The sequence below is a fragment of the Diabrotica undecimpunctata genome, chromosome 9 (genome assembly GCF_040954645.1).
Source record: "Diabrotica undecimpunctata isolate CICGRU chromosome 9, icDiaUnde3, whole genome shotgun sequence".
Taxonomy (NCBI): domain Eukaryota; kingdom Metazoa; phylum Arthropoda; class Insecta; order Coleoptera; family Chrysomelidae; genus Diabrotica; species Diabrotica undecimpunctata.
In genome coordinates this window covers 96,352,950-96,377,696 of record NC_092811.1, presented here as the reverse complement: position 1 = coordinate 96,377,696, position 24,747 = coordinate 96,352,950, and the positions used below count along the sequence as shown (strand labels likewise).

The 24,747-nt window shown below is 35.8% G+C and overlaps 1 protein-coding gene across 1 annotated transcript; it reads right to left on the bottom strand.

Moving 5' to 3' along the window:
• Nucleotides 1–500: 500 nt before the first annotated feature.
• LOC140451247 (uncharacterized) lies at nt 501–5,938 on the bottom strand. Its single transcript, XM_072544985.1, has 2 exons — nt 5,828–5,938; nt 501–869 (listed from the first exon to the last, which is right to left on the bottom strand). The coding sequence occupies exons 1-2, from the start codon at nt 5,936–5,938 to the stop codon at nt 501–503; spliced, it is 480 nt and encodes a 159-aa protein (XP_072401086.1).
• Between the last annotated feature and the right edge of the window lie 18,809 nt (nt 5,939–24,747).

The window sequence follows — 24,747 nt, the reverse complement described above, 5'->3', positions numbered from 1 at the left end:
CTTTCTTCTACTAGCAGTGTTTTATAGTGTTTTTCCCATTTTCGGGCTCTATGGAGTGTATGGCTATTTGTTCTGTTTTGTTGGATCTGATGTTTTTTATAAACCTCCAGGATTCTCTTGATTTGCGGCCGCCAATGTACGTATCTAATTCCTGACATTTTCTCTCCCAGCTTTGATTTTTTGACTCTATTATCGTGGATTTAAATTTATTTACCATTTCTTTATATTCTCTTTTGTGTTCTTGATCCTTCTCTAGTACTATCGTTGTCTACACTTGTTAGATTGTACTGCAGTTCCACTTTTACTGAGTGATTTTCATTTAGATTTTTATTTTGTTGGTGTTTACCATTTCCGCTTAGACGTAGTATCATTTTGGCTTTTACTAGATGGTGGTCACTTCCACATTCGGCTCCTCGAAACACTCTTACTTTATGCACTTTTATTTTAGATTTTTGTTTCATTATTAGGTAATCAATTACTGATCTAAAGTTCTTTGTAGGCTAAGTCCATGTGTATGTATGTATTTCCTTATGTTTGAAATACCCATTCATAATCCTTAGTGAGTTGTATTTACACATTTCTATTAAGTTACTGCCATTGTCGTTTGTGTTATTTTCTCCATATGGTCCTATTGTTTTATCGTTTATTTTTCTATCAGTTCTTGCATTGAGATCACCTAGTATAATAGTTTCCCTTGTTTGACCTGTTTGAGAAATAGTTTCATCTAGGACTTCATAGTATTTTGTTTTTTCTTCTAGGCGTGCATCATCATTCGGACCGTATGTGCCTATTATTGTTATTTTTGATCCTTTCAGGTTGAGGTTGATCTTTATGATTCTTTCGTTTATTGCTTGCCAGTCCGATATATTCTTTAGAGCATGCAATATAAAAGACATAAATGGATGGGTGACAAAAGTTAAACAGAAGTGAAACGAACACATTAGTAAAATGGCAGAAAACAGGATAGTAGGAATAGCGCGAGGTAAGTCACCAAATGGACGAAGAAGTATTAGCAGACCAAGAAAAAGATGGTGCGTTAATTTAAACAATTTAGGAGGCTAATATTGAAGAAGAAACAGACTTTAAATCCTACATATAAGACGGAAGAAGAAGAAGAAAATATTTTATTGTTCTACTTAACGTTGCTATGCCTTTATGTGTACTCTTTAAAGTAACAAAGATTATTTTTCGTAACTAAAACTAACGATGTATGTAATATGATAATGATGATGATGATAGTGTGTTTGGCATGGAAACTAGTCCTTTTCCCACAGATTTTTGAATGATTTATGTTATGTTTATGAATTAAAACTTGACTGTACCAAATTTATATTATAATATATCCGGATGAATATAAGTGATTACATATGAGTTCGTATATTGATTTCTGATTCAGTGACAGTAGGTGGGTTATGTTTACTGGAAGTTGCACATTACTTTTAACCAGGTTTTCGTAAAATGTAGATGAGAGTGCTTTATTTTTAATACATCCAAACAGAATGTAACAACACACTGGGAAATATTATCGCATAAACACTTTCCTGATTCTATAATGTTTAATCTAGCCAGGTGAGCAGGAACAGCACCGTGACTAGTTTTTAATCTTGTGATAGTTGCTGCTGATCGTTTAGATATATTATAATGAAAATTGTGTGGTGGTAATTCTGTTAGGGATGGTAACGTAGGATGAATCTTGTAATAATGATTATTTGAAGTCTTCGCCAATATTTTTCATCTGTCTTGCCAGTTACAATTTATTTTTTTATTATAAAAATTGATTAGATCTGATACTGTGTAAATATGTTCTTGTATACCTGAATGAGTAGAATCCTTAGCAAGCTCGTTTACCTCATTTCATTACCTTTTATCCCGGTGTGACTTTTTGCCTAAATAAATGTTACGTCTTAGTTTCTCATGTTTGCTTAATATCACATATCAGCTCACATGTCTTATGGTTTAACTCAGTATTATTAAGTCCACTAAGAACTGACTTAGAGTCTGAGATGATTACATTATCTTGTAAATTTGCGTGCTCTAAACAATCCAGAGCTTTCCTAATAGCTACCGCTTCTGCAGTGTAAATAGAGCAATGTGGAGGAAGCTTTATTTTAAGTGATTTGTTTTTGAAAGGAATGTACACTGCAGACCCTACCTTTCCATCGTTCTGTTTAGAGCCATCTGTGTAAATTATAGTTTTATTAGTGTATTCACTCAATATGGAGTTCAACAACTTGTTATTTATTTGATGTGAATCTGAATATTTCGGAAATATAATATTTGATTTTTTGAAGATCGTATTAAATTCTAATTTATAGAATGGTATAATAAAATTTGTTGAAAGTGTAACCGGTAAATCATTGGTTTCATACATTTCATACATACATTGGTTAATACATATTTTGTTGCTAATAAATTTCTACGATTTTCTAATGGAATTTCATTACTTTCAGCAAGTAACAGAGGGCATGGTGTTGACTTTATAGCACAATGTTTGTAATACTATTTTATTGTTGAATATCCGATGACTGGACTAACTTCAAATCTCTAACATCGATGCAGAAGTAGACTATTTTATAGCTATTCGGATATTTTGGTATGAATACGATTTACTTACGCTAAGTGCACCACTAGAGAAACTCAACGGTACAGATCTAATAATAAAGTGATTTCTACGAGCCGATGATCCACTGTTAGGATTTTTTGGAGTAAGAAGCAAATAATTTTGAAACATTTATTGCATTTAACTGAAACATTTTACTGAATTTCGAAAGATATTCTGTTTCTGATTCTTCTTTGTATCTATAAGAATAGGTTAATTTCTTTATTGATAAAAGTTTACCATGAGATTTGTAGAGCGTAAGGGATGATACACAAGTTTATAATATTCTGTAACTTTTTCAGAGCATGTGTAAGTACAGGGTGTTCATAAACTCTCCTAACAAACGAAGACCAGAAATTCCTCAGATAATCTTAACACAATTTAACTCAATTCACCTAGTCCGAAAATACTTCCTAAGGGAGTTAGAGCTCTTTGAAAATGGCGCCTTGTAATTGTTTTTTTTTTTTAATACCTTTAGAACGCTTCTATTTCTTCTTCTTCTTAAGTGCTCTGTCCGTTGCGAACTTTGGCTATCAACATTGCAATTCTGATCTTGTTTGCCGCGCTTCTGAATAGTTCGACCGATGTGAGCCCGAACCACTTCCGCAGATTTTGGAGCCACGAGTGTCTTCTCCTGCCTGGCCCTCGCTTACTGTCTACTTTCACCTGGACAATCAATTGCAGTAGACGGTACTTATCGTGTCTCAATATGTGGCCTAGATATTCAAGCTTTCTTTGTTTGATTGTGCTCACGATTTCTTTCTCCTTTCCGATTCTTTGGATTACCTCTATGTTGGTGACATGTTCGGTCCAGGATATACGAAAAATGCGTCGGTACACCCACATTTCGAATGCTTCTAGTTTTCTAGAAGCATTTGAAATGTGGGTGTACCGACGCATTATTCGTATATCCTGGACCGAACATGTCCTTCTGACATGACTTCTGATATGACTTCTGACATGTCTTCTGACATGACATGACCGAACGCTTCTATTTAGAAAAACTAAAACTAGTACGATTATTTATCCTCCAAAGCAGAATCGATTTTATCAATTGCGAATTTCTAATACCGATTATACGCATCCATTTTGGGTAGGTCAACGGTTATTTTAACTTCTTTCTTTTTTGTCTTTACCTTTTAGCATTTGTGATACTAGTTTATTAAATTTTCAGGTATTCTAGTTCTAGAAGGTACTGTTACTTTAAGTCGATAGGATATACCATTTTCCAGAAAATTCGATTTGAAAATTTTTCGTTTTTTAGTTATGAAAATTATATTAATATTTTTTGCCCTATAGTTAGTTGGCCGTGAACCTGTAAACCGAAATTTAACCTACGTTTTTCATTGTCAAATTGTATTCAGTTCGCAAAGTTTATCTTTTAGTTTTTTACTTTGGATTTAAATATAACAATTTTATTTCAATAATAATGGTTTTACTAATAAGGAATATGCTGATATACGAATCGGCGTATTCCGGATAAATGTATGGCAAAATTAGGTGTAACGCTCGAGCAGCACAACGTAGATACCCTGAAAACTTTCCCAATCATGATCCCACTCACTCTTCATTTACAGTTTTTCATCAACGATTAAGAAAAACACGTTCAGTGGCTCCAAAAATAATAAAAAAGGGCGACATGATGATATAACAGCAGCACATGAACATGTTAGTTAATAAAAGATGAGGAAAATCCAGAAATTAGCGTTCGAAGAGTATCTGTTATATATCCCACAAGTACAAAATCTTCCGGAGGAAATATCTTACACAACGATAATTTATATTCTTTTCATTTTACAAAGGTACAAGCACTGCTACAAAAAGATTTTCCCGCTAGTCAAAAATTCGCTTCTTCTTCTTTAAGTTCCATCTTCTATCGAAGGTTGGAGATGGTCATGTCTATGCGGACTCAGTTGACTGCCGCTCTAAAAAGTTCTGCACTACTGAATTCAAACCATTTCCTTAAGTTCTTAAGCCAGGATATTCTTCGTCTTTCCACATTTCGCTTTCCTCGGATTTTGCCTTGCATAATAAGTTGTAATAATGCGTAAATTAAAGCTATCATACTTTTTATCCAGATCTTTTATTTCCTTACATCTTTCGGAGAGCCACTTCCCTTTTGCCTCTCGAATTTTCTTTCTCATGTTTCTCTGAATTTATTCGTATTTATTCAGGTCTTTTGCTTTATGTTTTCTACTGCTTTATGCTTCTACTGTCATCCAAGGTTTTGTTTTTTCTCCAAGTGGTTTAATGGTTTCTTTTCCAACTGACACAAGGGCGTGTTGAATTTTTCCCCATTTTTGGTGAATAGTTAGAGTTTCCGCATTATGTTCTTTGACTTTCCTTAAGTTCTCGTTTATTTTAAATTTCGTTTCCGCATATGTGTTGTCTTGTTTGAGACGTCTTGTATCCATGATTTTCTTGGTGTTAGGGCTGTTGACCTTCTTTAGTTTCACTCTCATCGACAAAACAACCGGGTTGTGATCGGAGCATATGTCCGCTCCTGGATAAGTTTTAGATGATATTATAAAATTTCTATATCTTCTGTTGACGATAATATAATCTATTTAATTTCTAACTATTTTGTTGTTATTGTCAGCTGGTGACCTCCATGTATATAGTCTACGTTTAGGAAGTTTGAACAAGGTATTTGTAATTATAAGTTCCTCATTGACACAGAAATCCACAAGCCTATCGCCACGTTCATTCCTTTCCCCGAGTCCATATCGCCCCACGCAATTCCTCACTTCTCCTTGGCCCACTTCAGCGTTCAAATCGCCCATTATAATATTTATATCTTGTCTTTTAGTTAGCCTTAAGACATTGTCGATTTGATTATAGAAGGCTTCTATGGTGTCTTCATCCTTGTCTGCAGTGGGTATATATACTTGGATTATATTTATTTTACGTTTTAAATGAGAGTTTAGAGACAGCATTAATACTCGATCAGAGTGGGGAACAAAGTTACAAACAGCTTTCTGAGAATTCTTATCAACTATAATGCCAACTCCCTGTTTGTGCTTGGAGTCGTTGTTTCCAGAATAATAAATTGTTCCATTTTCCTGACTCAGGCCATTGTATATCGCTAAGGCCCAGTATGTTAATTTTCATTCTGCACATTTTCGACATAGCGTTATCCAATTTGCCTGATTGGTATAAACTTCTTACGTTCCATGTTCCGATTTTCAAGGCTATAGAGATATTCTTATTTGCTTGACAGGGATTTACCTTGATGATGACCTGAGAGGCACTGTTGTCTAAATCTGATTGTCCTCCTCTGCCGGATCTTGGATTCCGAGCTCCATGATCATTAAGTAAATTATCCATTAGTGGATCCATGATGATTTTTACTAAGGATATCCTTACAGATCTTTAATGCGGTAGTCATCCCCTGGCTTTCTACATGCCAATGCCGTTAACTAATTTACTTCTTTCGCCTTCGGAGTTAATTTCTATTCTCCAGGGCAATGAGTGCCCTACCACGTGTCGGTTCTTCCTCCCGTAGCTGTTGACCAACATGTGGGGGATTACTTATACCGGTAATCGTTCGTTTAATTTAACAGCTCTAGTATCCAATAATATACCGATCCAGAATCATTTCCCTTACGCTCTACCTTGGTACTGATGCTGCTGTCTAACAGAGTAGGATATTTGAATGAAAACTTTGGTAGTTAGGTGGGAGAATGGGTTTAGGACATAATTTCTCCCAGGTACCAGGTGATTGGGAGATAATTATGGCTGACGTGGGCAGGGTCGCATCCCTGAAGTAGATCTATCTTCTACCGGGAACGTAAAAGAGTATGTACCCGCTTCCCTAAAAATTCGCTAGATGATTACAAAATCAGAAAAATCAAAATGAAGATTTTTTTAGATACATTTTGTCTTGCGACAAAGCTACATTCACAGAAAATGGAATTTTTAATATAGATACTGCATAATATTATTCGTACGGTGACACTCCCCACATTTTTCATGAATTTAAGCATCAGCATAGGTTTAGCATAAACGTATGGATAGGAGTAGTTAACGATTATCTACTTGAGCCTTTGGAATTGCCTGCTTGTTTTCATGGTGCTGATTATGTACTTACATTTTCTGCAAAATGGTTTACCTGATTCGTTAGATGATAGAATATCTGAAAATTTAATAATCTAGTATAACAAATGCTTAAAAGTTAAAAATAAAAAAGTTATGCGTTCAAATACCCGTTGACCTACCCAAAACGGACGCCTATGACCGGTACTAGAAATTCGTAATTGATAGAATCGATTTAACTCTGGGGGATAAATAAACGTATCAGAGCTCTAGCTGCCTTACAAAGCATTTTTGGACAAGGTGCATTGGGTTAAATTGTCTTAAAATTATCTGAGAAATCTCTGGTCTTCGTTTGTCAGTAGAGTTTCTGGACACCCTACCCTGTATACTAATAGAGAAAAGGCAGAAAATCAAGAATCCAAAATATTAAAAAATATATGGTAATAAATAAATGAAAGGCTAGTAAAAATTAGGATGAAGCTAATGGAGATGACTTAGTGATGAATTCGAAATTAATAATTAATCCAGATTTAGCCGTAGGGCTAAAGGGAAAATTCACTCATTCCAGATACCTACGGTGTCAAAAGGATTAAGCTCTGGTGGGACTCTTATCGTGTTATCGAGCCCTAGGTGACTTGGTATGATGGAGTATCTCCCAAAAATTTTCGTACACATCTGGACGTGGCGAGTACAACTTTCTGCATGGCATTATAAAGATGTTCATTTAGACCCAGCTGTTTTATGTTTGCTAGGAGGTTTTTGGGAGTAACACCAGTAGTAGATAGAATCATAGGTACTGTCTGGGTACTTTCCATTCTCCATTGTCTCCTGTTTTGTATTTCTAGATCTATATACTTGGCTATCTTTTCGTGTGTATTTAACACTCAAATTATTGGTATTAAATATCGCCACATCAATAAGTGTTGTTTGCCTAGTAAGTTTATTAACTAGTATGAGATCCGGTCTATAAGGTGCCACTGGTTGGTCTGTGAGTACAGTGCGGTCCCAGTATAGCTTGTAGTTGTCATTTTTAAGTATTCTGTCAGGGACGTATTGATAGTAAGAAAGATGGTTGGTTTGGAGAAGTCCCAGTTTGTCAGCCAGTTCTTGGCGGGTAATTTTTTCTACTGAGTTATGGCTTTATAATTAGTACCAACAACAGCCTGGCAGCCCCCGGTAAGATGCTGGATGGTTTCTTGGGCTTGGCATCCATATCGGCACAAAAATGCCTACTTAATTAGCGAGTATGGCACTATAGATGAAAAACTTGAGTCATTTCGGGGAAAATGCGGTTTTAAACAGTATATTCCTTCCAAACCAAACAAATATGGATTAAAAACCTTTGCCTTAGTTGACGCAAAAACTAGATATACATTAAATCTAGAACTATATGTCGGTTTACAACCAGAGGGACCCTTTCATTTAAACAATGATCCAGTTAGTATATAGAAACTATCTCTCCAGCTATTCGCAACCGACGCCAAGAAGTGGCTGGAACTTCAAGTGAACTTCCAAGAGGTAATCCCGAAAATATGAATATTAAAAAACGATGTAGTTTTTGTGTTAAAGACAGAAGACTCGTTAGTTTTGGCAAATATGCAAAAAATTTATTTGTTGAACACATTCAACAGTTTCATTGCCCTCATTGTAAATTGCTCTCACAAAATGTTTAAAAGTGCAACTCATAGGATCAAGTTTGACAAATAAATCTTATATTTTAATGTTTTGTACCCGTAATAAAATAAAAGTTAATTTGCATGAACCCTTGTTTTATTTTTCAGAATTCATGAACATCCATCATTTATTAATTATTTTGGAGGGTTATATTATTTATTGGGCCCAAATTACATTTTATTGTTTAAATGATATTCATAAAGAAGTAAAGCTAGATAATATACCAGTATTGTTTTGATTTATTTGTATTTGTATTTGAATTAATAAATTATTGAATCTTGGGTCTGTCAGACGCTACTACTGGTGTTCCGATATGGAGCGCCACCAGTACAAGGTTAATTGTTGTTGATCATACAACTCACTAGAAAATTGGCTAGTATAAAAAAATAAACTTTTTATTATAAAGATAAAACTGATAACCATGTTCAAAGACGAAAAACAAATAAGCTTTTCAACAAATGCTTACAAATACAAACATTTTTATTTTTGCCTTTTCTGTTTTAAAGTTACTGAGGTATGTAAATGCCATGTCCTATTCCTGTTAATACTATAGAAACTTTTCTCCCCAACAAAGCAATCCTTTTAATACAAAAATATCTTTTTTACCATATTCTGCTTACAGGCATCTACAAAACGCAAAATAATAAAGCCCATGCACCTGGTTGCTATAACATCAAAGTATCTACATCTAAAAATAAAGAGAAATCTCCAAAGTATGTGAAGTGGAACAAAATGCAATCGGTTATCCGTCGAATTACATCCAATTACACATGCGTTCTATTTCGGAGCATTTCGTGGTGCATTTAGAGGAACAATAATTGCAGCAAGAATGCCCCACAAAAGCAGACGCGTTTTACTTAAAGCCCAAAATAAATTGTCACCGTGCAGACATCCTGGAAGTATACAGAGTTGAATCAGCCAGATTGTTAGTATGAAGGTCGTTCAAATATCTGTATTACTTTTAAGACATTTCACAAAAATAGTTGCAAATAATGAAATCCTTTACGGTTATATAGTGCGTAAGATCTATGTATGTATAAATACCTCTATCGTTTCTTTATAACTGTTTTATAAAGTGCGTCACTGGCTTTATTTTTACGTTTTAAGTAATTTTTTTTTATATTTAAATTAACGTGCTTGTGACAGCTTCGGCCATTAGCACGAGGCACCGTGGATACAATTATATATAAGGTACAATTACATATTATAATATACTATAGTTATATATTATTTAGTAAGTTTTCTAGCTTCAGGAACTGGATAGCTGTGATAACTTGGCTCTGGTTCGATAATATATCTGTGATGTCGTCCTTCGTGCCCAGTTCTTGGCGTCGTTTATTGTAATGAGGGCAGTCCACAAGGATGTGTAGAACGCTTACTGGAGATTGGCAATAGTGACAGATCGGCTTAGGTGTAGAATTCATTAGGTGACCATGTGTAAATCTGGTGTGACCGATACGCAATCTTCTAGCAACAACCATCTCATTTCTAGTTACACCAGGGATAACGAACCGGTCAATCGTCTGATCTATTTGGTGTGATGTAGTGGATTGTTTCCAATGATTCTGCCAGTAATTTCGTACGAGTTTTGGCAAAGCAATCGGCGTTGTCGTTACCCATAATCCTGATGTGGGAGGGAATCCATATGATAGTGATATGGATGTCGTGGAGTAAAATATTTAAATACGTCGTTTTCATACATTATCTTATTTCTTTTATTTAGTTATGTTTTATTTCACTAACCAGTTATACTGTAAAAGATAAAAACCAAAAAAATTTCTGTTATTATTTTATCTTAACCTTTACTAACAACCCTCTGTTACCGCAGTTATGCCAACGATGTAACCACATTAAGTGAATTCTGAGGTACAAACAGAAAGACGTCACTCCGACAGAACAGTCCCTCAGGCAGGTCAAAGGACCTACAGTCGCGAAACCTAAGCATCGAGGTCACGTGCAACAAGTGTGAGCTCGGTAGCCAGACCTTTCGGGCACTCAGCCGGCGAGTAGAATAAAATTTATTTTGCCGATTCATCGTCTGAGTGACCGAGCAAACAAAATTCCGGACATCTGTCTGGAACACATTTTTGGGACAAGAACAAAGTCAAGTCAAATAATAAATTCTCAGTCATAGAGAGAAAAGCTTGTCTAGCTACCCCTTAAATTAGATGACCTAACCACACAAAGTAAAACAAAGGATGTTCCATTACCCAAGGCATCCAAAGTAACGCTCAGTACAAAATCCTTCCCATTCGTTATGTCCTGCGATGGAGAGGGGTGGTTGTTTATAGCTTGGGGGTCAGATAGGTACTGCTCCATTAAGGGGTGTGGCCGGTTTGATTTTCTGATCTATTGGAACACACATGGAGCTGGAGTTTGTACAAATTGTGTATGTATGTATGTGTGTGTGTGTGTGCACGATACATTAAATCAAATAAAAGAAAGTAGAGAAAGAATAAATAAGAAATATGTGATGAATAATAGTTATTTGAATCTAAAGATCTTCTACGTACATGGAAAAATACCATATAGAATCACGGACGTTGGAAAGTACAAGAAGATTAAATCAGAGCAGGTTGACCAGTAAATTGCAAAACATTTAAGGAATGCTAAAACGAAGTCATAGATTGCTTTCAAAAATCTCTGAATCCACATGAAAAGGGAAAACAGACACCAATGCATAAATGAACAACAAATCTTGGTTTAGTAAAAAGTCAAGTCAAGTCAAAAAACGTGCAGAATAACAAAAGAAGAAGCTATCTGTTATACAAAAGTCCCTGTACGCGAGAACAACGTGCCATCATCATCATCTTTGGCTCGACAATCCTCTGTGGATCTTGGCCTGCTCTAAGATTCCTCGCCATTCTGTTCGATTTCTGGCAACATGTTGCCATCTTCTGATTTTTAATATCCGTAAGTCGGTTTCAACTCCATCTAACCACCTAATTCGCGGTCGGCCTTTGCTTCTTCTTCCTACAGGTTTTCCTGTGGTTAGCTTTTTAGCAATCGTATTTTCTGGTATTCGTATTATGTGTCCAGCTCATCTAAGTTGCTGTGTTTTAATGAACGTTATGACATCTGGTTCATCAAATAGCTGATACAATTCAAAATTATATCTTCTGCGCCACTGCCCTTGGTCGTTTATAGCTCCAAATATTTTGCGGAGTATTTTACGCTCAAATATTCCCAAAAGTCTTTCATCTTTCTGCGTTAGAGTCCATGTTTCTGCTCCATATGTGAGGACCGGCCTCAGAAATGTTTTGTATATAATAATTTTAGTTCTTCTTTGAATGTTTCTTGAGTGGAAATGCTTTTGGAGTCCATAGTATGCCCTATTTGTAAGATTTATTCGTCTTTTGATTTCTTCGCTTGTTTTATTGGTAGCAGTCAATAGAGACCCAAGGTATGTGAAGTTGTCAACACGCCCAAAGGTATGACTTCCAAAGACTGTTTCTCGTTCCACATTTGCTATCGGATCCTTTGTAACCAACATGTTCTTGGTTTTGTCTTCGTTGATGACTAGACCAACCTGTTTCGCCGCTGTTTCCAATTCTAGGAGATATTGCTCAACATCTCGCTTGCTACGCCCTATTATGTCAATGTCATCAGCATATGCTAAGACTTGTATTGATCTATTGTAAATAGTACCGCCGTCCCAAATTCGTGTATCTCGGACTGCCTTTTCTAAGGCAATATTAAATAGGAGGCAAGCCAGAGCATCCCCTTGTCTGAGTCCATCCTTTATCTCAAAGGATCTAGAATTCTCTCCCTGTATTCTAACAGTGGCTTCTAAATTAGACATTGTCATTCTCGTTAGTCGGATAAGTTTCTTTGGTATACCAAACTCATGCATTGATTGGTATAGCACTGTTCTCCTGACACTATCGTATGCGGCCTTGAAGTCGACAAATAGGTGATGGGTTTCAATATTGAATTCTAATGTTTTCTCGAGAATCTGTCTTATTGAATGAATCTGGTCAATTGTTGATTTTTCTGGAGTGAATCCAGCTTGATATTTACCAACTATGCCCACTGTGTAAACTTGCAGCCTTTCGTCGAGAATATTTGCTAGTATTTTGTAAGCAGTTGTTAACAGGGTTATACCTCTATAGTTGTCACACTGGAGCTGGTCACCTTTTTTATGTAACGGGCATATCACGCCTTGAGACCATTCACAAGGCGTGGTCTCATTATTCCAAACAAGAAGTAAAAGCTTATGCAGTGTCTGTAGTAGGGCATCGCCACCATTATTGTAGAGCTCACTGTAAATTTGATCAATGCCTGGTGATTTATTATGTTTAAGCTTTTTAATGGCTTGGGCAACGTTTTCGATGGTAGGTAGTCTTTCATTTGGGTTGAAAGGATTCCAATCATTTCGATTTGCTAGGGTGTTATCTGCTTCTTCGATATGATGGCCATTAAATTTTGCATCGAAAAATTCAACCCATCTGTTTAGGATTGAGGCCGTATCATTTAGGAAGTTTCCTTCTACATCCTTACAGCTCCTTATTCTTGGCTTAAACTCTTTGCGCATTTTGTTTAGATTTCTGTAGAACTTTCGAGTTTCATTTTGATTTCTTAGGCAACAACGTGCCATCCACACAGAAATTGTAACGTTATAATTCTCATCTCATCATACAGAAACCGATCCAAGGTAAACGTGGTCCTGGTATAAGAAGAACATCATGGCTTATAAACGTCATATAAAAAACAATGGTACGGAAAATCTATGACATCATTATTTGCTTCCAATAAAGTCATATTAGAGAATACGTCATGGAATAGTCACGGAACTATAAGTTGTTTGAGGAAAAAGTGGTGTTGTTTCCTATATTTACACGATAATTGAATAGCGTTTTTCTATTAGGAAGTAAGTCTAGGAAGCAATCCTTCCATAAAATGGGGAGATAGTAATCATCAGAAACATATCGACCCCTGCATAGAATAACGTTGTAACTAACATTTTTGGCGATTTTGAGTTACAGTGTTCTTCTTGGATAACTTTTTACGTTCTATCTGCCAACATGGTCGGTGTGGCTGTAACTGCATAAATAAGAAAGATTCCGAATGGAATAATACCGTAAATATAAAAAAAAGTTGAATTATTTGTAGAATAACAGAGTAACTACAGATACGACGTTGAACCAAATTAAATTTTCGTCGAAAAATACTGTATCGTACCATAGTGTATCAAAATAATTCTCATATTTCAAAAACTACACCGTAACTGTTGTTATAATTTTTTTTTTACAATTTTATTCGCCGCATTGGCTGCTAAGTTCCGATAATTATGCAGGTAGATACTACACGTCGTGTATCAATATTTCGCGGCATTATTGTGAGAATAGTAGGGGGAAATAGACAAGACAGATCTTGATTGTTTCCCGGTCACGGTGTTTAGTTTGCAGTTGAATAATACACAGTGCAGGTGTTATTTTTTAAGAATCATGAGCAGGCATCAACGTAGTTTTCGACTGATACAGTTGGCGTTGCAACAAACAAGTTAGTATTTTATAATTTTCTAAAAATAAATAACGATAACAAGGTTAATTTTTAGAAGGTCCCGTAGAAGAACATAATGGTACTAAAGACGTGGAACTTGGACAAGCAAGTTGTTCTTTATTTGTAAATACAGGTAAATAATTTGTTCTTATATAAAGTGGTTTAAGTTAGGTCTACATTAAATATTCTTTTTATTGTTCTGATCTTATTTTTAGGAGATGAACTAATAACTTTTAAAAAAACGTTAGAGAAACTAAATAAAATATTTGATGATTTTGAGCAAAGTGAAATTAAAGAAGCTTTTTCTCCTGACGTTTCGGAGTATATTCCTTCATCATCTGGTAAATTTATTGTTTACTTAGTCATAAGTTTTTTAATTATTTTAATTATTTACAGAATCATCAAAAAGTTCTACTCTACATTAAAATCATTCCGGTTTGGGTGATTACCTCCGGCGGAACAATAATAAATCGACATCGCTATTTATAGTCAGTTCAATTTTAAACGACATATTAGGGCAAGTCGTAAGTATTAGCTTAAAAAGTATAAGAAGGGGACGAAAACGTAAAGCTAATAGGACGGAATCTAAAGATGTACTTCGTAAACAAAAAAACCCAAAGGAGAACAATTTATAAATAAAAAAGGTAAAGTTGTAAAACAACGACAACTTAAAGGTGGTTGTATGGACAAATGTATCCGAAAGTGCCAAGAAAAACTGAATATTACAACAAGACAACAACTTTTTAAAGAGTTTTGGAAAATGGGAGATCACAACCTTCAGACCCAATATATTAGTCGTTTGGTTACTAGATACACAAGAACTCGTATTTTAAATACTACCATTGAATCTCGAAGGAAGTGGACATTTCAGTATAAATTGCCTATAAATGATAGCCACATTGTGGTATGTAAAAAAATGTTTCTTGTTACGTTTGATATAACCGATAGTTGGGTGATGACAATGTCTAATAAGATGTCAGAGAGTGAAGTTGGTATAATTGTTGAAGATATGCGTGGAAAACACACCACTCCGCCACAACGAGTAGCAGAAGAAATAAAAAAAACTGTTCGAAAACACATATCGTCTATTCCAGCAGTAGAGTCACATTACCTTAGAAAAAAAAAACAACAAAATTATATTTTAAAGAGAAACTAAATATTTCTAAACTTTTTGATTGTCTGCTGCAACATTAAGACAGTACTGTGAGATATTCAACAGTGAATTTAACATCGAATTTTTTAAACCAAAAAAAAGACCAGTGTGTCTTCTGTCATGTTTACCGAAATGCACGTGAAGACGAAAAAGCAGAGATGAATCTGAAGTACACTAACCATATTGCTAATAAGACTGTTGTAAGACAACTTAAGGAAAGGGATAAAGAGATCGTTAAAAATTCAATGGAAACTATAGTTGCTTGTTACGACTTGCAGAAAGTTCTCACCACACCTCAGTCGGAACTGTCAATGTTTTACTGTAAACGAAAATTATGCGTTTATAATTTCACAATATTTGACATAGGACGCAATGAAGGATTTTGCTACATGTGGGATGAAACCAGAGGAAGGAAGGGAGCTAACGAAATAAGTAGCAGTGTTTATAATTTCATTGCAACTAATGTTTTAAAAGGATATAACATTTTTATATTTTATAGTGATAATTGCGGAGGACAAAATAGAAACAGAATAATATATGCGATGTATTTTTTTGCAGTTGAAAAATTTTCTATAAACATAACGCACAATTATTTTGAGGTAGGTAATTCCCAAAATGACGGAGATTCCATGCACGCCTTAATAGAGCGACGTAAAAAAAACCAAACAGTTTTTATTCCCGAACAATGGATAAGCTTAGTAAGATGTGCAAAAACAACAGGTAAACCGTATTTGGTAACTGAGCTGCACAAAGACAATATATTTGATTTTAAAAAACTTATGACAACATTTCCAAATTGGTATATAAATGAAGAAAATGAAAAATGGTCTGGAATATGGTGAAACACATAAATATTTCTGAAACAAATCCTGGCGAGGTGAATATTCAATATGATTTCATATCCGATAAAAAAATTAAGTTAAACTTGCTACAGAAACCTATCTCCAGGAAACAAAAAAGGTTATCAACTTCTAGTAACGGTCTTTCTAATCTACATCTAGCATATTCATCTTATCTAGGTATAACAAAAGCAAAATATGATGATCTGCAGAGTTTATGTCGAAGCCAGTGCATTCCTGTCACTTACCACGATTCTTTTAAAAATCTCCCAGTTGATTGCAAAAACATTAATTAAAACAGCGATATGGAAGATTAGACATAAAATAAGTATGTTAATTTTAAATTTAATTCGAATTTATATTTAGTTTGTAATAAAATTTGCATTTTAAAAACTATCTACTAACATTATTCCTTAACCTACGAGTACAACAAGCAATAATTTGAAATTCATATTAACTTTTCCGATGAGAACATCGTAAGTGCAGTTACAAGATTATTCGATGAAACTTTATATTTATATCAAAAACTGTATCTGCCACAGTTCAAAAACATATTCTCTAATAAAAAAAAGTAGACCTTATTCTAAAAGAGAAGTTCAACATTTATATAACTACTTACTACTTACACTGAAAAAATGTCACATACATATAAAAAAAGAAATCAAATAAATTGGTATCTTTTTTTATCATTTCTGAAGAATATCATAAATGCTGATTACAACGTTATTCTTTGCAGGGGTCGAATATTTTCCGAAAAATAATTAGAAAATATATTTGTTACAGTCTATTGCTTAATTTAGTGATAAATATAGTGGTATTCCGTTTTCCAGTTCTGCGGATATTTCAATTTATCTCGCCTTTAAAGGTATAAGTATCGAAAGTGCGTGGTTGGGAAGCATTCATCAAGTGCCGTCTCTGTCGACGGAATGCTCAATTTAAACAGATTTCAGCTCGCTATTTTCGGACGGACTTGTCAACACCTAAACAATTTTGAGAGAACTATAACAATCACTCAGTTTCGAAAAGGAATAAATTTGGTCGAGCGTCGAGGTTGAACGACTCTGCGTAAGTTTTCTTGTTTTCTGTTTCCGTTTGTAATGGCGAGAAGGAATTGAAATTGTTTTGCAGAACTTGTTAAATTTGTAGCAAATTCTCGGCTGTAGCTCATCGGCAAATCGTCGACGTTCTGTTTGGGAATGCCGCTAGGAATGGGTTTAGAAACTAATAAGAATTTCAGGTGGATACTTCCAGATCGATTACATTTGAGTGACTGTGGTATATCGGTTTAGCTTAGCACTACATTGTAGTGTTGCAAACGTTCTATATCATTTAATATTAAATAATACAGTTCCAATAAATACACAGAGTGTTTCTCTTATTGTATATATAACTTTTGCTATCAAAATTACTTCTATCTACTACTATCCTCTAGGACGACCGGTTTTAAATACTAAAATTTGCTAATAATCGTCAGTCTCCGGACAGGTTACTTAAATGCTAAAATTAATAATTGCAACTACTAGGGTTGTATAAGATATGCTATAAATTAAAGAATTATGTAAGAATTATATATGCATTGTTTTAAAGAGTATATAAATTGTAGTTACATGCCAATAAAAGCATGGTAGATGTATATTTTATGGTATTCGCTGATAGTTATGAAGCCCTTCAGGAGTTAATGAACAGAATCACCAAAGATTCAAAGTGAGTCAAAGATCCATACAGATCCGTGATCCGTACGGAGAATCCGACGATATAAATATCAAACGGGGATCCGATAGGGATGTATACTATCACCCTTGCTGTTTAACATATATTCTGAGGAAATCTTTCAAGAAGCAGTCGAAGATGTTGGAGCCGGAATTTGAATTAAAGGAGAATGTATCAATAAGATCAGATACGCAGTCATGAAGCCCTCCAGGAGTAAATGAATGGAATCGCAGAAGTGAGTCAGATATATGGACATTCACTAATCATTAAAAAATGTATGATGATCTGTAAGAAGAAACAGCAAATTGAAAGAATCAGTATGAATAGTCAACCAATGGAAAAAGTAAAAACGTACACCTACCTTGATACGAACGCCAATGAAAATTGGGACCATTCCATAGAAATAAAATGTAGGATAGAGAAAGCAAGATCTGCATTTCAAAAAATGGCTAAGCTATTCAAATGCCATGATTTATCAGCATCCATAAAAATCAGGTTACTACGATGTTATATCTTCCTATACTGTTGTACGGAGTTGAGTCGTGGACTCTCATAGACGCTACTTGCAAGAAAATTAAGGCTTTCGGAATATGGCTTTATCGTCGAAACCTGAAAATATCCTATACCGACCACATTACTAACCAGGATATTTTATTAAGAATGCAAAAATAAAAAGAGTTGTTAACCACAATCCTCCTCCTCTATCCTTTATCGTTCGTAAGGATGTGGTGACGTTATGGTATTTGACGAATAATTGCTATCCATTTTTCTCTCTCCTCTACCTCAGACAGAGAGTAACCGGTAGCCCACTTTATTTGGTCTGACCATCGGAGTAGCGATCTTCCTCGGGTTCTTTTACCATCTACCTTGCCTGAAATCACCAACCTCTCCATGTCTTCCATTCGTTTGGTAATGTGTCCAAAGTGCCTTAATATATTTTGGTTGATGATTGTGGTAAGCCTAGTATTAATGTCGAGTTCTGTCAATATTGAGGCATTTGTGCGATGTGCTGTCCAGGGTACGCGCATCATTCTACGATATACCCACATTTCAAAGGCCATTATACGTCGTGAGTCGGACTTTTTAATGGTCCAAGTTTCTGACGCATAGGTAGCGATAGGAAAGATAAGCGTTCGTACTAGGCGCAGTTTCGTGTTCCTGGTTATGTCCGTATCTTTTCAGATATTAGTAAGTTTGACCGTTGCTGATCTGGCCATTGTAAGGCGTCGACGTACCTCTTCTTCGCATCTACCATTGTTTGTGATAACAGACCCTAAGTAATTGAAACGGCTTACCACTTCAAACTCCGCTACGTTTCGTATTTCCGGATGGGTATTTCTAATTCGATCGATTATCATTACCTTGGTCTTCTGTACATTAATTTTAAGTCATATTCACGACTAATAGTATCTATAGATAAAGTTACGTTGAGATGGCAGTGTACGGATATAGGATAACAGCGTTGCCAATTCTACTGACATTGTAAGTTTTGCTACTTTTGTAAAATAAGCAGGGCCAAACTCACGGTAAACTAAGATATGTTTAGGTAAGCAAAAGTTGTTAATAGAAAATTCGTGAATGAAATAAATGGTAATAATTCCTAAAATGCTTTTATACATAATACCGCAGTTAATAGGGAAAAAAATATGAAAAATATTCTACAGGTTTTTTAATGTTCTAAACGGTAGATAAGGAATAACTGATGATAATTCCTTGAAGAATTACAGCCAATTTTGCTTTGTTTATTTTTTAAAGAAAGATGAAGTTTGGAAAAAATCATTTTTTTGCCTATTTTGTTCCTCGTGCATTTTAGGGAAAAATGTTTCAAATAAATGTTGCAGATCTTAAACAGTTTTTTAATTTTTTAGTTTGTAAATTAAAATACATAAACAAATGACTGAGATAATTGCAAAAAACCCCTAATTGAGGCCCCTAGAACACAAGGGTGTAAGTGCAGTTGCTTATCACTTAGCAACTGATATCTAACAACAGGCACGTACTTTTGGCTTCAAACTTTCTACATTAACAACAATAACACCATCAAAAATTACATGTCATTGAAAACATGCTGAAAACTGAAAAAGTGCTACCTAGGTTTTTAAATTTATATCGAACTTTGAACAAAGATTTTTCAAAACTTTGTTTTTGGCACTTACACCCCTTGTGTTCTAGGGGCCTCAATTGTGCACTAATTTATTAAATGTTCATAACTTTATTTTTTGCATAATGACGTCTAATATAACTACTTGAAATTATGTCGATTAATGAGTTATTTAAGTGTGCTACATTTCAACCAGATCAACTAAATATTTTATTACCTTTACTGAGAAAAGAATACCCCCGAAAAACAATTTTCAATCATCTTCATTTTCATAATCTAGTTTATCTTCAGAGTCATCGTTTAATGAAATTCTAATAGGTTCAATGTCATCTTGAATGTTGTCTACTGTCCAAAAATTATTCTCCAATTTTATAACATGGTTGACGTAATTTTTCCAATGTCCATTGTTCTGTACTTTATCATAACCTTCATAAATCAATGTTTTAACGTCGTTTTGTTTGAAACTTGAATTCTTAGAGGACACGTACCGTTTCACTTCACTCCACACCATTTCTATTGGGTTCAGTTCACAGTGATAAGGCCGAAGTCTTAAGATATGTACATCTACGCGGCATTGTTCGTCACTGTGATTCCTGTATTTTTCACCAATACAATCAATTTTGTATTTGTCATAAATATTTTTAAATACATTAGCAGTTTCCAGAAGTTCATTTTTTAAGTAATCTTCTTCAAAATAAATGTCCTTTTCATAGAGCCACTCCTTAATTTGACGTTTCACCCAATATTGTTTGGGAAAATTTAATTTCCTAGAGTGATAAGATGCATTGTCCAAGATAATGACATTCTTTTTATTTTTTGGGAGATTCGGTATTAACATCTCTTCAAACCATTTTTCAAATAGATCTCCGTCCATCTCTTCATGGTAATCTTCAGCACCTTTTTTGGCAAGAAAAGTGATGTCATCACCTTCAACAAATCCGTCTTTGTTTCCTGCATGGACTAAAACAAATCTTGGTCCTTTTCCGGTCGGAGTTTTTAAACCTGTGGTAAGTCCATTTACGAAAGCCTGTCGGCTATTTTTTATTGTTGTATCTTGCCATACTTGCCCATTGGTTATTCCAGTATTAACCCATGATTCGTCCATATAAATGATATTGGCTCCTTCGTTCCTCAGTTTCTTTATTTCCCGGAGATAGTGACGCCTCCAAGCGACTATTTCTTGTTTTTCTATTAATATTGAATTTCTACCTTGTTTGCCATATATAAAACCCATGTCGTGCAATAGTCTTCTCAACGTACTGTTACGATAAATATACTGGCCTAACTTTTATGACTAATTATTCTGTTTTATTGTAGAAATTTCGGTGGAAGTCTAGATTCAAATTATGGTGAATTCTCCAACTTGATGTTCTCGACTATTCCAGTATATCAGGATTTCGTATATAAATACAACATTTTTATATGGAGAGACAGTTAATACTCAAGACCCGCGCTCGCGAATTTGTACGTACGGATATAATAAATTATTGTCAGATAAGTTAATATAAATAAAGAAATAAATTAAATCCGTAAGTGTTATAAATATTGAACCTTTTAATAAATTCACAACAAATGGTGTCAGAAGTGGGATACTTAGATAAATTGCGAAAATAAATTACAAGTGAATATAAAATAAATTGTGAAAATGGCTACGATTTATGAGCTCACAGTGACGAATTTAAGAAGACATCTCGAAGACAGAGAATTAGCTTCTACCGGAAAAAAAGCTGAGTTAGTCCAACGACTAAAGAACGCTTTGCTAGAAGAAGGACTAGATCCAGAAACTTATATATTTGAAGACAAGCATGATGCTGTCCTCTCGTCGATTTCGAAAGTTTCTTCTGATGTAGCCAAAGTTTCCGGCGACATCGCATCATTGGAGAACAAAGTATCCGGCGACATCGCTTCTTTAGAAAGCAAAGTTTCTAACGAGATTTCTTCTCTGGAAAGCAAAGTTTCTGCTAACATCTCTAAAATCACTTCAGAGATATCTGCTCTTGACGATAGAGTGTCTTCGTTAAAAAACCAAGTTGCTGCCGATATGTTGGCCTTCGAAGAAAAGATATGGAAAGAGATGGAAAGGAAGATGGAGGAAACAGGGACAGCAGAGAGAAGTAACAATCCGATTACAGTGGAGATAAAAGAAGACGAGACGAAATGTAAGTTGGAGACACGGCCGAAATTTGAAGGAAGTGGAGGTTCTATTCATGTTAAAGTCCCAACTTTCGACGGAAAATCATCATGGAACAACTACATGAAACAGTTCGAATCAGCCGCAAGAGCAAATGGATGGTCTGAAAAAGAAAAGGCGATAAACCTGACTATCGCTCTTCGAGGAGATGCCTTAGATGTGCTTCAGACCATAGCCGTAGAGGAGACCGATGATTTCGAACAACTGAAGAAGAGGTTAAATATGCGATATGGCCACGAACATTTGGAACATGTATATCAGTCGCAGCTTAAAAATCGTAGACAGAAGAAAGATGAGGCTCTTCAAGAATATGAGGTAGATATTGCCAGATTAGTACGATATGCTTATCCAACAGCTCCCGAAGACATGATGGAAAAATTGGCCGTTCAAACGTTTATTGATGGTCTTCGTGATCATGAAATGCAGAGAACACTACGATTAGCTCGTCACAAGACGCTGGTTGATGTTTTATCCGCCGCCCTCGAATACGAGTCAGCTACGCAGGCCTCTGGCGGTTACAGTAAAGTTAGGACTGTAAAAGAGGAAGGAGATGAAGATAAACTTGACCAGCTCTTTAATTTGATGAAAAGCATGACATGCAAGAAAAAGAAGACCATAAAATCAAGAAACTCACCATCAGGAAAACCAGAACGAGTCAACCTTAGGGGGGCAGCTTCGACCCGGAACTCTTCCAAAGACCCTCTTATACTAATAGCTTCTTTGAAATATCGTGAAGATAGTGTATATGTAGATGGAGACATAAATGGTAAAAAGCATACGTTGTTGGTGGATACCGGAGCGACCAGAACCATTATACGCCCGACAGTTATAAACAGCCGAAAGAAACTGTTACCAACGAGGTTGCGACTTCGGACCGCTACAGGTGAAAATGCCAACATTCATGGAGAAATCCAGGTACAATTGGGGATTGGAGCAGAAAAGTTTGTCCATACTGTTATAGTTGCTGACATCGAAGAGGATGTTATATTAGGAATGGACGTAATGAATATGCATGGATTCCAATTGGATTTTAAGAATAAGGTAATCAAAGTTGGCAACGAGGAAGTATTTCTCCATCCACATAATGACAACACTGTGCAAGCAGCCATTACAGAAGATACAGTCGTGCCTGCGAGAAGCGAAACGATCATAGTAGCGCGACTACAGGGAATTGTAGACGAAGGGAGACCTGTTATGATGGAGCCTTGGAACCACGACGATGAGGTTGGCCGTGGAATCATAATTGGAAAGGAATTGGTGACTTCGGCTAAAGAAATTCCTGTGAGACTTATCAATGTCAACGACTACCCAGTGACCATAAAGAAAGAGACAAAAGTAGGAACTTGTGTACCTGTGACATCCATAATTCGTCAGGCGACAACATCTGATAATTCCAACGACAAATTCGACCAAATGGTTGCAGTTGCAGGACAGTCTCTAAACCAGATGAAGAAAAGGAAATTAAGGGAATTTCTTCGGCAGTATCGTGATATTTTCGTACCGAAAGGAGGAAAGACGGGAAGAACTACCGTTGTTAAGCATAAAATTGATACTGGTAATGCTAAGCCAATTCGTCAAACAGCTCGACGATTACCACAGGCGAAAAGAGAGGAAGCTGAAACGATTGTTCAGGAAATGAAGAAAGACGGGGTGATAGAACCTTCTACGAGCCCATGGGTCTCTCCGGTGGTCCTGGTTAAGAAGAAAGACGGAACGACGAGGTTCTGTGTGGATTACCGTTTGCTGAACAACGTTACCAAGAAAGATAGTTATCCTCTGCCTCGGATCGATGACACATTGGACACATTGGCTGGAAGTAAATTGTTTTCCACTTTGGATTTGAAGTCTGGATACTGGCAGGTAGAAATGGACCCAGTAGATAAAGAAAAGACAGCCTTCACCACAGGATCTGGATTGTGGCAATTCAACGTTATGCCATTTGGACTTTGTAATGCTCCTGCGACATTTGAGAGGCTTATGGAAAATGTGTTGAGAGGGTTATCTTGGAAAACATGCCTGGTTTATTTAGATGACATAATCGTCTTGGGGGAGACATTCGAAGATCATTTGAGGAATTTAGAAAACGTTTTTAATCGACTTAAAGCTGCCCAATTGATGCTAAACCCCAAGAAGTGCCAGCTATTTCAAGGTAAAGTCAATTATCTGGGTCATATAGTCAGTAAAGAAGGAGTGGCCGTGGATAAGGGAAAAATCGATTCCATTAAGGAATGGCCAAAACCAACTGACAAACATCAAGTGAGAAGTTTTCTTGGATTATGTACTTACTACCGGAGGTTTATTAAGAAGTTTGCAGATATCGCTAAGCCATTAACGCGACTTACAGAGGAAGCAAGAGAATACCGCTGGGATATAGACTGCCAAAATGCCTTTGAGACCTTGAAAAAGCATTTAATAACAGCACCAATTTTAGGGTATCCACTGCCAGAAGGAGAGTTCATCTTAGATACAGATGCAAGTAATGTGGGAATTGGAGGAGTGCTGTCTCAGATTCAAGGAGGACAGGAACGAGTCCTCGGATATTTTAGTAAAGTTCTTTCAAAACCTGAGCGGAATTATTGCGTCACGAGAAGAGAACTTCTGGCAGTAGTGAAATCAGTAGAGCACTTCTATCAATACCTCTATGGAAGAAAGTTTCTAATCCGAACCGACCATGCCGCCCTTAAGTGGTTGATGCAGTTTAAGAATCCAGAGGGTCAGATAGCCAGGTGGATCGAACGACTCCAAGAATACGATTTTAAGATTGAGCACCGGGCCGGAGTTAGCCACAGAAACGCTGATTCTCTTTCCAGAAGGCCATGCTCAGCAGAGTGTTCCCACTGCAACAAAACGGAATCCAAGGAAGCAGCAGTGCTAAGAACGACGATTGTCAACGACGACTGGACGCCTACTAAGATCAGGGAAGAACAAGAGAGAGATCCAGTT

Excerpts from the sequence above, each read along its gene's own strand:
- LOC140451247 (XM_072544985.1), bottom strand. The coding sequence starts at position 5,938 with ATGGATCCACTAATGGATAATTTACTTAATGATCATGGAGCTCGGAAT. Across the intron at positions 870-5,827 it reads CCTCTCAGGTCATCATCAAG|AATATATCGGACTGGCAAGC; the intron begins GTAAATCCCTGT and ends CATGCTCTAAAG.